Source organism: Megascapheus bottae, chromosome 4, assembly GCF_031878675.1.
Source record: "Megascapheus bottae isolate mThoBot1 chromosome 4, mThoBot2.hap1, whole genome shotgun sequence".
Taxonomy (NCBI): Eukaryota; Metazoa; Chordata; class Mammalia; order Rodentia; family Geomyidae; genus Megascapheus; species Megascapheus bottae.
Genome location: NC_143512.1, coordinates 12,090,187 through 12,102,740, shown reverse-complemented (window position 1 = coordinate 12,102,740; position 12,554 = coordinate 12,090,187). Strand labels below are relative to the sequence as shown.

Genomic DNA, 12,554 nt, shown 5'->3' with positions numbered 1-12,554 from the left:
CTTGCCTAGCATGCAAGAAGACCCGGGTTCGATTCCTCGGTACCACACACGTAGCAAAAAGCCAGAAGTGGTGCTGTGGCTCAAGTGGTAGAGCCCTAGCCTTGAAAAAATCCAGGGACAGTGCTCAGACCCTGAGCCCAAGCCCAGGACTGGTAAAAACAAAACAAAACAAAACCTTAAACAACCCAATGTGGTGCATATGTTAAGTGGGCTTAATAACAGATCTGATAACCCAATGTGGTATATATGTTAAGTGGGTTTAATAATAGATCTGGCGTCTTGAATAGGCAAGCAATCATTTATATCTATCTGCATCAAACCTGATAAACTCTTGGTATTTTGATACATGACAATAATAAGAGAACCAAACAGTGATTCTCTCACAACATATAACTATCTAAATGGCATGCACACATATAGATTTACATCAAAATCTTGACAGAATTGTATTCAGCCTGTCAGATGAGGTACACAGCAAATGGGCTTACACTCCATATCCTACCAAGGTCAAGAAATTTTCTATTTCAATATGATTATGGACAGAAATTATGTGCTATAAATACAGGTCTATAAAGTTGGAGATTTACAGTGGAAGGAGGCAAGTACAAAACCAAAATTCCCATGCCATTAAAAAACAATTTCACATTGCTTTTCTAATCACTGAGCCCCAACTACAGTCCTCAAGTTCATATGCTTAGAGGCAGAGTCACCAAGACATGTCAGTCTGCTTCCAGTTGGCTCATCATCAACTTCCTGCTGTATTCATAGGCCAAAAACAGTGCGGCGTTGGAAGGTACGGCTCGAACCATGGTTGCTTTCAGTCCAGAATATAAGGTCAATATTCCTTCCTCTCTCACAACAGTTAGAAAGGTTCTCACTAATCCTGCCTGCTTTCCAGATGCAGAAAGAACTTGAATTCGAGATTTGATACAATCCAATGGGAATATGACAAGCCAGAGGCAGACTCCAGCCATTCCACCGCTTATCATCAAGGGGACAGGGCCCAGTTCATCCTTTGAGCCCCCCGATGCAAAAAACGACCTGCTCAATTCATAACCACCGAAATAGAAGAAATGACCGGGTATCTCCTGCGTGAGCGTGCTCGAGAGTCCGTGGTAGAACCCCAAGAAGCCCTCCTTCAGGAAGATATTCTTCACCACAGGCCAGATGGACTTGGGACTCGGTTCGATCTTCCTGGCCAGCTCCATTTCATGCGTGGTCTGCAGACGGCACTTGACCAGCTCCGTAGGGCAGAGGACCAGCGCGGCAAACGCCGAGGCCAAGGAGCCGGAGGCTGCATTCTGCAGGTCATTCAGCGGCTGCCCCTTGCTCAGTCCAGCCACTTTCCTGACAAACTCCTGGCAGAAGCCGTAGCACATGAAGAGGACCGAGCTCTGGGCGACGTAAGCCAGCAAGGCCGGGCTGGTCCCGCGGTAGAAGCCGCGCAAGCCCACCTGGTGGTAGGTCTTCAGGAAGCAGTCGGTGAGGCCCTTGTACAGGGTGGGGAAGGCCTGCATCTTCACCTTCATGGTGTCGAAGGGCTGCCCGGTCAGCACGCACGCCGTGCCCCCCACGGCCCCCGCTGTGAGGTCTATGGCGGCCTGGATGGTGGGGCTGGACTTCATGACGGCCCTCCTTGCCCTCCGCTGCGGTGGGTGGGGGTCGGCGCCGGCCCGGCTCGCCGGCCCGGCTGTCAGCCACCCGCTGCCGGCCTCGGTCCCCGGCGGAGGCCGCTTAACTCCAGGCAGGGCAGCGAGCGGCCACGAGGAGCCCACGAGCGTCCAGCCCGGGCAGCTTATCCGCCATCCCCGCCACCGGAAGCGGGGCGGAGGAGTGCAGGGTGCGAGTGTGAGTGTGTGTGTGTGTGTGTGGCCACATGCCCTTCCCTGGGTTTGAACTCAGTCCCTGGGCTTTTACACTGGAGGCTAGCGCTCTACCACTTGAGCCACGCCTCCATGTCCAGCTTTTTGGTGTTAACTGGACAGAAAGAGGCCCAAGGACATCCTGCCCAGGGTGGCTTCGAACCACAATCTTCCATTCCCAGACTCGTTTTCCATAACTAGGATCAAGGTGTGAGCCACCAGTACCCAGCTTCTTTCCTTTTCCTAGTATTGTGAGGCCTAAATTAATTCTGAAGTTTGATGAACTTCAGTAAAAAGTTATTTCTAAGCAGCCTCCATTCTGCAGAAGTCTGAGAAATCCCGTATCTTCTCAGGAAAACTGTACGATGCTCCATCAGCTGTTCACTCAGACAGCTTGCAAGGACATTCAAAGGTAATCTCTAGGACTGCAGCTGTGTTCCACAGCTAGCAAGGCCATCCTGACCTAAATTCCTGTGGAAAACAGTCACATCATAGCAGATAAGAAATGAAATGAGTGTTCCAATGTAAAAGTTAACCAAAACATGAGGCTAAGGCTGTGAAAATGGAAACTAAGAAAAAATAGAAAAGAAAAACAAACTTGCTTACTCTGTACTATAAAAGCTGTGCGAATTCTGTACTCGGGGCCTCCAAGCGTCACTGGTTTCTAAGGCGCGGAGGACCAAGCTGGAGCTTGCTAATAAATGGCTCTTTGTTGCTTGCATTGGTCGTGGGCTCTGGTGGTCTTTCCAGGGAATTGGGAACTTTGGGTACAACAGTATCAGGGTTTCAACTCAGGGCTTAGTGCTTATCTGGCTTGCTTCTTTGGCTGACACACATAACAACATGACACCTTTTTTCTTTTTGGTCTTTTTGATATGATTCCCTTAGCGTTCCTTTTTGGTTCAAGGCTGGCACTCTACCACTTGAGACACATTCCCACTTCTGGCCTTTTGCTGGTTAATTGGAGATTAGACTCTCACAGACTTTCCCACCTGGGGAGAACTACAACCCTCAAATTTCAGCCTCCTGTGTAGCTAGGATTACAGATGTGAGTCACCTGGCTAAAGGAATCAGTTATAATTCTGTTCTGGGTGGGGGTGAAGAGCTCTGCGGATGAACTACTTTACTCTGGAGGTAAAACAAATCTGAGGAACAAAAAAGTTGGAAACGATTATCTTTCATTTAGAAAGCCCCTACCCCCAACCCTTGGTTGATGGACATTTCAAAGACAACACTAAAAAGCAGCTTCTGTGTACTTTATTAATCAGCAGTCTTCATGGCAGCAAAGTCACCTGGCCTCGTCTGTGGCAAATCCTTAAATGTCAGTATTTGGAATACTGTTCTGATGTTGGAATAATGGTTTATATCTTGACATATCTCTCCAATCTTGGCTTAAATCAATTATTGAAGTGGGAGAAGGAACTTCGTTCTTATGTCTCCACACAAGTTCAGAAAATAAACTGTCCCCTGGAGACATAGAAATTATATAACTTCATAGGATACTGAATATTCAACCACAGTGAGCTCAGACCTTTAAGTTTCATGTCTCTAGCCTCACTTTCCTTGAATGCTCTATTAAGAGAAATGTCACCTCACAGGTTCTAGGTTTTTGTGTTATGTTTGTTGCTGGTTCTGGGGTTTGAACTCTGGGTCTACCCACTGCCCCTGATCTTCTTTTGCTTAAGGCTAACACTCTTACCATTTGAGTCACAGAACCACTTTTGACTTTTTTGAGTGTATTGGAGCTCTTCAGCTGAAAGCTGCCGCCCTACCCCTGAAGACACATGGGTTTTCCAGTAGTTAATTGGAGATAAGAGCCTCGAGGACTCCAGTGCACTGGCTGGCTTTGAGCCTCGATCCTCAGATCTCAGCTTCCTAAGTAGCTAGGATTATAGGTGTGAGCCACTGCACCTGGCTTTAATATCATCTTAAACTTGTTATCTGAAGACTTTCCAGTAAAGAAATATGTGGGAAGTGTGGAGGGAGGGAAATGGGGACAAAAACACGAGAAGGGGTAGCAATGTTTGTGAAGTAATGCACCTTCTATCTGGTGAATATAATGTAACCCTTATATTAACTACAATACAATAAAAAAAGAAATGAGATATGTAAGGAATATCTGCCATTTCAAACTAGAAAACCTCAAGATATTTAAACCCTTCATGTCATATTTGAGGAATATGAGGAATTTATGTTTTGATTTCACCCTCAGGAAAAGCAAGTAAATTTTAATGCTTATTGTGAAAGGCCCATCATTATCTAGATATGCATTTGCATTTTAATGATCACAACTTAAATGTCCATTAATATTATCTGGTGCATTATTTTTAAAAGCATACACAGGAACTATAAAGAAGTAAAAGATAAGTAATCAGTTGCTTTTGTGTTAGTTTATATATTTTTATCAGCAATCAAACTGGGCTTGGCTACTCAGGAGGCTGAGATCTTTGGATCACAGTTCAAAATCAGACCTAGCAGAAAAGTACTGAGACTTATCTCCAACAAGCCAATAAGAAGTCAGAAATAGAAATGTAACTCAAGAGGTGGAGTGCTAGCTGTGAGTGAAAAATCTAAGGGGCAGTACTCAGGCTCTGTGTTCAAGCCCCAGTACCAGCATTTAAATAAATAAAGAAATCAAACTGGTAAACACTTCAGGGATTAGAATGGACAATTCCCTAGCTGAAGCATTAAATAATTTCTACTGTATAATAGTAAACTCCATTAGCTAATTTTTTTTTCCAGTCATGGGGCTTGAGCTCAGGCCTGAGCACTGTTCTTGGGCTTTCTCAAGACTAGAACTCTACCACTTGAGCCACAGCACCACTTCTGGCTTTTTCTATGCATGAGGTACCGACAAATCAAACCTGGGTCTTCAGGCATGTTAGGCAAGTACTCTACCACTAGGCCAAACTCCTGGCCCCTCCATTAGCTATCTAAGATTGATACAGATACTCTCTGATTGAGCATATATCTAAACTACAAAAAAAAAAAAAAGTACAATGGCTGGGTGCTGTTGGCTCATGCCTATGATGTACTCAGGAAGCTGAGATCCGAGGATTTCGGTTCACAACCAGTCCAGGAAGAAAAGTCCAATTAACTGCCCCAAAAAGCTGGAAGTGATATCTAACCTTGAGCACCAAAGCTCAGGTACAGCACCCAGACCCTGAATTCAAGCCCCAAGGCCAGCTTGAAAAAAACAAAAACATGTATGTCAAGATGTAATTACCTCCCATCTTCCCTCCTTAAAAGTTAACTGTCGGGCCGGGAATTTGGCCTAGTGGTAGAGTGCTTGTCTAGCATGCACAAAGACCCGGGTTTGACTCCTTGGTACCACATACATAGAAAAAAGCCGGAAGTGGTGCTGAGGCTCAAGTGGTAGAGCTCTGGCCTTGAGAAAATCCAAGGACAGTGCTCAGACCCTGTTCTCAAGCCCAGGACTGGCAAAAAAAAAAAAAAAAAAAAAGTTAGCTGTCATCTAAAAGAAAAAAAAGCAACAAAAAGTTAACCCCGAATAATGTATTTTAAATATTAATTCAAAGCTGTCCATAAACCTACTATTAAGCTAAAAGAGAAAGTTCAATTGATTTGTTTGTATTACATATGTACTTGAAGCACATATATTCTGTATTTGAAAATACATATTCTGCTACATTCAAACATAATGTATTTGAAATAGACACATTCTGTCTACGGCCATACCACCCTGAACGTGCCCGATCTTGTCTGAAATAGATACATTCTGTGACAACTTATAAACATTAATTTAGAAAAAGTTAAATGTAATCAGTCAACCATGTTTAAAAATATTTCTTGACAGTGATGTGGTATTCTCAGAACCAACAGAGACTTGAAGATCCTTACCCAAAGAAAGATATAAAGTATTTTTTATGTGGGTGAACACTTATTCTAGTTGCTCCTTCATCAAGTATTTCACTCTTTTGTATAAAGTGGGGCAAAGCACCCTAGTGGACTATAAAGTGCATGAGATTATTCAATACTTCATATATAGCATATGGCACAGTACATATTTGTGGGAGAAATGATGAGGGAAAAGCACAGGCAAAGTCCTGAAAGTAGAATTTAGCAAAAGGGGGAGAATTTTCTAGATGGGCTTGGCAGCTTGTTTAAAGGCCTGTGCCGGGAGGAAGAGGATTAGGCTCTGGCTGAATTAATAATAGAGTGAGGGGATATGGTGTGCTGACAGAAAAGGTGAGTGGAATTGATCTCAGTTCCACTAGGCCAAAATCCCATCCCAGAGTTCCTGCCTTTTTAAAAAAGTAATAGAGGGCCAGGAATTTGGCCTAGTGGTCGAGTACCTGGGTTTGACTCCTCAGTACCATGTATACAGAAAAAGCCCTAAGTGGTGCTGTGGCTCAAGTGGCAGAGTGCAAGCCTTGAGAAAGCCCAAGGACAGTGTTCATGCCCTGAGTTTAAGCCCCACAACTGGCCAAAAGAGTTTCAGTAGCTGAGCTGTGTGGTAGAGTAGCAACTATTTCCACCAAAACACAGGAAGAAGAGCCCAGAGGAAGAGCAAGTTTTCAGGGGATGAGAATCAGTTTCATTTTGAATATTGAGTTGAGCTGCCTAAGAAATATTTCCAAGTACTTCCTACTACAGAGTTAAATAAACTAAATCTAAACCCTAGACAAGATAGTTATGCGTATGCACTAAAGTTGGAATGATGCAGATAAGATTATTAGCACAGCCCTTGTGAAGAAATGGCATGCAAATTTGTGAACCATTCCACAGTTTTTAACCCTGATCCCACAGTAGCTTCAGGTTAAAAATGCAAATCACTTTTGTTTATTGAGAAATTATTTTTAAAATGTTTAAAAAATAAAATAAAATACTACCCCTAAAATGTGGATTTAAGACTCCAAACAGCGAGGGCTGGGAAGGTGCCTTAGTGTTAGAGTGCATAAAGCCCTGGGATTGATTCCTTAGTACCATATAAACAGAAAAAGCTGCAAGTGACACTATGACTCAAGTGGTACAGTGCTAGCCTTGAATACAAAGAAGCTCAGGGACAGCTTCCAGGACCTGCATTCAAGCCTAGGACTGGCAAAGACAGCAACAATAACAAAATCCAATCTGCTAATAAATGAATAAGGAGTAATGAAATGAGATGGAGAAGCTGTTCTGTCAAGCTTATTTAATTTTTCCTTTCCATTATTGCTAGAACTCAACCATCACTGGTGTTCAGAACCTGAAAGAATAATTTTTTTGATAAATAACCCACTGCACTATTAAAATATGGCTGTAACTGTTCCAGTGTCAATTTTTTTTTTTTTTTTGCCAGTCTTGGGAATTGAACTGAGAGCCTGGGCACTGTCCTTGGGCTTTCTCAAGGCTAGCACTCTAATTTCAGCCACAGCACCACTTCTAGCATTTTTTTTCTGTGTATTTGATACCAAGGAATTGAACCCACGGCTTTGTGCAAGCTAGGCAAACAGTCCACCACTAGGCCATGCTCCCCGCCCCAGTGTCAGTCTTTAAACTGTAGCAAAACACACTGAAAACAATAGAATTTATTATCTGCCACCCTAACATGTTAAGAAAACTTTCTTGCTTGCTTTCTTTTTTTGGTGCTGGTCTCAGGACTTGAAGTCAGGGCCTTGGCACTGTCCCTTGGCTTTTTCACTCAAGGCTAGTACCACTTGAGTCACAGAACCACTTCTCGTTTTTTATTTTTGTCAGTTGTAGGGCTTGAACTCAGGGACTGGACACTATGCTTGAGTCTCTTTATGTTCAAGGTTATTGCTCTACCACTTGAGCCACAGCGCCACTTCCAGTTTTTGGTTTATTGGAGGTAAGAGTCCCATAGAGACTTTTTTTTTGCCAGTCCTCAGGCTTGAACTCAGGGCCTGAGCACTATCCTTGGGCTTTCCCTAAGGCTAGTACTCTACCATTGGAGCCACAGCACCACTTCTGGCTTTTCTGTGTATGTGGTACTGAGGAATCGAACCCAGGTCTTTGTGCATGCTAGGCAAAAACTCTACCACTAGGCCAAACTCCTGGCCCTCACAGAGACTTTTCTGCCTGGCACAGCTCTACTTCTGAAAAATTGCTTTGTATTATTTCCAAACCTCAAGAAATTCTCCAAAGCCAGATAGTAAGGGAAACTTTGTGTCTTCTATTTTAAAATCTTAAGTTTGTGAAAATATTTTGGCAGTGTAATCATCACACGTAAGGAAAAAATTACTGTTATAGAGCCTCCAAATATTCACAAGTATTATTATTATTATTATTAATGAGTCATGGAGCTTGAACTTGCCTGGGCACTGTCCTGAGCTCTTCAGCTCAGGCTACCACCCTATCCCTGGGCCTGGGTGCTGTCCCTGGGCTCTTCAGCTCATGACCTTACCCTTGAGCCAAGCCCCACTTCCCATTTTCTAGAGGTTAAATGGAGATAAGTCTCAGGCTGTGCCTAAGCTGGTTTTCAATCTTGATCCTCAGATCTTAGCCTCCTGAGTAGCTAGGATTATAGGTATGAGCCACCATGCCTGGCATTTCACAAGTATTATTATAGCTTAATCTTTGACAATTAATTTTAAAAACACTTCAGGGGGGAAAACAAGATGAAGGGTGGGGGAGGGGGAAAGGGAAATGGGGACCATGACATGTGAAAGGGTATCAATGTGTGGGAATTAAGGCACCATTTATCTGGCAAATATCATGTAACCCTTCTATTAATTACAATAAAAAATATATTAAAAAAAAAACACTTCAGGACTGCTTCCTGTCAAGCAAAAAAACAAAGATAAGCTTTATCTTATTTACTTCTTGAGACTGTTTTCAAACTAAAATTTAATTAAGTCAGAAATGAGTTGTAACTCAATATCATATAACCAGCTTTTCAAAAATAACTCCTAAGCATAAAATATTAAATTCTTTAAAGAATATTAAGTTTAAGAGAATATGAAACTGAGGGACAACTGGGTTCTGGCAACTGCTACTCACTCTCCTGAGCAGCCTTTTGCCCTATTACCCTCCAATTAAAAGAGAGAGCCAGGAGCTAGTGGCTCATGCCTGTAATCCTAGCTACCGAGGAGACCGAGGATAGCAGTTCAAAGCCAGCCCAGGTAGAAAACTCCCCATGAGACACTTATCTCCAATTAACCACTCAAAAACTGGAAATGGCACTGTGGCTCAAGTGGTAGAGCACTAGCCTTAAGCACAGAGGCTCAGGGACGGGGACAGGGCCCAGGCTATCAATTAAGTCATACAACCAAGACAAAACAAAACAAAAAAAGAGTGAAAGAGAGAGATATATGAAATTGATATATCAGTCTATGGTTACCAATGTATGCCTGTTTTAGAAATAATATATCTTTTCATTAGTCAGAATACTAAATAAAGTGTAAAAACTGAAACTAAGAAACATAATCTTAATCTAAATCAATGGGATAGTTCACAGAACTGTATTTGACAGCCATTGCTGTGTTTCTTTGTTTCCAATATTTATACAGATAAGCTTAGTGCTTTTGAAAAGGCATAAATACTTGGCTTTCATTTAGGAAAATTAAGAATGGTAGAAAAATAGCTCCAGCTAATATTCCCAACCTCTACTTGGAGCAAGTTCACTGGACCTTAATAGAATGCAAAGATGATACTTCTCAGCCCTTGTGGTATTCCTCTTTCTGAAAACCCAACAGATCTGCTTTACCTGAAAAACAAAATCACATTTTTCAATAATTAAACACCCTAGAAACCACCTGAACACCTACTACCCATGAAAGAACAAGATATATTAAAAAGTGAAGATATATGCTTTTATTGTTATAAAAAATTATAGTCACATCTCTACATATGAGAATTAAAGTTAAGTAGCAAACAGCATTTATGACAAAAGATAAATTAAAACTAGCTTTCTTGTCTCCAGATTAGTCTTACTGATCTAACATGGCAACACAGAGTAGCAATCAAAGCTTCTGGAAGAAAAACAAAGAAGCTTTGATTAAGACTGAGCTATTTATTTCACCAATCTTACAACTTCCACCAATCTTACAATTATTCATTTCACTAATCTTGTCACTTTTCCCTGATATTACATGATATCAACCTACTAAAAACAGGCACTATTCTGCCAATAGTTCTAAAGAATGTACAACCCTGTAATGTGGCTCTGAAAATTGACTGAGATAATTCAACAAAACTTTTAGCGTTAGAGGAGACAGGAACTATGGTAAAATCTTCATACCCAGTCCAAGTGATGAAACAATCTTTTTATGCTAACCAGTCTGAGTACTGAAATTAAATATCAACAACACCCTCACTTCTCTAGAAGTGATTCTAGCTCTTCTTGCAAAGAGCTGAGCTGCTCCTTTTCTCTATCTTCCTTTTGTTTGAGTTCATCCAAGGCAGCCTGAAACCTGTTCTTCAGAGCCAGGTTTTCCACTTTCATGATGAGATCCTCTTGTCTTTTGGCTCTGTCCTGGGTCTCTTGGAGCTTGCCTTTCATACTGTCAATCTGTTTCTGAATGCCAATAACCAGTTGATTGGTTCCCTCATTTTCTTGGTGCTGTTCATCTGACTCATTTAGCTTATCTTGTAGCTGTCTCTCTAGATCTTCTTCTGTGTCAATGATGTTTACATCTTCCTCATCTTGATGCTGTGTCTCATCTTCATCTTCACTGCTGCTGCTGAGGTCATTGAATATTTCTCGAAGCTCATCATGTTCTAATGAGTCATGGCCCTGCCTGTGTCCAGACATTCCTGGAGAGGAGATATCAAGGCCTTGATTTTCTGTCTCTTTGGTTTCATCTTCAGCAATTATCTCCCAGCGAGTACTGACAGCTTCTGCATCTGTACTAAGCAATCGCTTGACTTCTTTTTCCACATCTGGAGACTCAATATACTTCTTTTTTGCTGTCTTCCGGAACCTCCTCTTTCTAACATTTTTTAAAGGAAGAGTAATTCCATGGTTCCAGACAAACTTTTTCTCTTTATCTTTATCTTTCTTCTTGCTTGCTTTGGGGTCAGCAGTAGCAACTGGTTCCTCCACGGGAGGATAGAGATCACCATCAACCGTGCACACAAGCATCTGACAGATATCAGCTGTCTTGTAAAAAGTTTTTTTGTCAATGGTCTTCAAACTTTCCATAACACAAGGCAAATCTACCAGTTTTGCTGCCAAAGGGACCCGGTCCACTCTGACGATTCCATGACGCCCATCAGGATGTAACTCAATGCTTAATCTGTCCTTCAGGTTGACATGGCCAGATTGTACTGCTCTCCTCACATTAGCAGCATATTCTGGAGGTAAGCGTAAAATAAACTGGCTCTCTAGTTCATGAGGAGCATCATCTTTGCTTTTACTCATCTTTACTTCTTTGTGACTCACTTTTCTAACAAACACTTGTTGCACTAAGTTCTAGCTACTGCAACAGTTAAAAAGACCAATGTCCTAGGGACTGTTATCAAAGAGTTTCAAGTAGAACCACAGCAAAATAGAACAGAAGCTAAGCGTCCACTTTGTCGTAATTTTTAGTGAAGTCCAAGTCTTTTCCTTAAAAGACTGACGAAACACCATTCATTATTTTAACACTCTGGCCTCCTGTTCATTTACTTTCATGCACTTGATTCTTAGCTGCAATACCAAGCTCCAACCTCTAGATGTCGCTGCCGTGCAATGAAGGCTGAGCTAGTCGGGGCGAGCAGGAAAGCAAATGGCTCCTGCGGAAAGATTTTCGGCACAGAAAGTAAGACTCAGCAAACAATCTCAATCCACAAACTCCCCAACAAAGACTTTCAAACAGAGGGGCGCACTTAGCAATCTCCACCCTGGGTACTTACCACCCACTGATGATTTTATAATCAGCTTCTCCTGGCCCGAGCGAAACGGAAGAGGAAGCCGGCGGATCCGTGGAGGCAGCCAGGAGTCCTTTGTTCTTTTTCCTTCCTTGCAAAGTGATCCGGTTACCAATGAAAGCTGGCAGCGCGAAGAATCACCGAGACCCGGCGCTCTCAGCACTGCAATTCAGTAGCCCAGCACGATCGATTGCGCACCCGTCCGCGCCCGCTCCCGCTCCCGCTCCCGCGCGGGAGCGAGCCTGCGGAAAGCCTCGGAAGCTGGGCCCGTGACGTCATGGAGGGGCGGAGACACTGGCTGTGAGTGACAGCCCAAGCCAGGCGGAAGTCCCGCCTCATTAGCTCGCGCCTGCGCAAATTGCACTGTGGGCGTTGTCTAGTCTTCCCGCGGAGTGTAAATTTACTGGATTAAAAGGGTAACGTTTCCAAAAGAGCCTTTGATTTGGAGATAAATGGTGAAGGTTCCCAGAGACCTGGTTAAGACACACTTTTATTGAATCGCCGAAAAGCGGTGGCCAGGCTTCTAGTGTTCCGGGTGATTTAGGGAGGATAAGGGCAGGGAGGGGAGTCGGCCCCTGGAAAGTTTCCAATACCCCCTGGCTTATCCAATCTGGTGGCCATACAAGATTTTGTTAACCACAGAATGGATTTTAAACTATCCGATCCAATTAAGTGAGGAGCTCTTGCTCCCAGACTAGAATTACAAAATACAGATTTGGAATTCAGAAATTATTTGCAAGAGAGAAGCAGGGCATTTTCACAATTTTACAAAATAAAGACTGAAAGAGAACCTAGCCTCTGGGTTTATTTCTGATTTGAAGGCATGCAGAGAATGGATGATTCTTCTTTATGACATACTTGACTAGAGAAATAAGTGTTTTT

General features: G+C 42.7%; 2 protein-coding genes and 1 non-coding gene across 3 annotated transcripts; 1 reads left to right on the top strand and 2 right to left on the bottom strand.

The window, feature by feature from the left end:
* Positions 1–243: 243 nt before the first annotated feature.
* On the bottom strand, positions 244–1,751 carry LOC150063981 (mitochondrial ornithine transporter 2-like). Its single transcript, XM_090331093.1, has one exon. The coding sequence runs from the start codon at positions 1,623–1,625 to the stop codon at positions 720–722; it is 906 nt and encodes a 301-aa protein (XP_090187219.1). The 5' UTR covers positions 1,626–1,751; the 3' UTR covers positions 244–719.
* Positions 1,752–6,507: 4,756 nt separating this feature from the next.
* LOC150063980 (U6 spliceosomal RNA) lies at positions 6,508–6,615 on the top strand. The gene has a single exon (XR_016535297.1). It is a non-coding gene; the product is annotated as a U6 spliceosomal RNA (small nuclear RNA).
* Positions 6,616–9,613: 2,998 nt separating this feature from the next.
* On the bottom strand, positions 9,614–11,885 carry Taf7 (TATA-box binding protein associated factor 7). The gene is made up of 2 exons (XM_090331360.1): positions 11,658–11,885; positions 9,614–11,537 (listed from the first exon to the last, which is right to left on the bottom strand). Exon 2 carries the CDS (start codon positions 11,182–11,184, stop codon positions 10,135–10,137), a length of 1,050 nt encoding a protein of 349 aa, XP_090187486.1. The 5' UTR covers positions 11,185–11,537; positions 11,658–11,885; the 3' UTR covers positions 9,614–10,134.
* Positions 11,886–12,554: the final 669 nt, after the last annotated feature.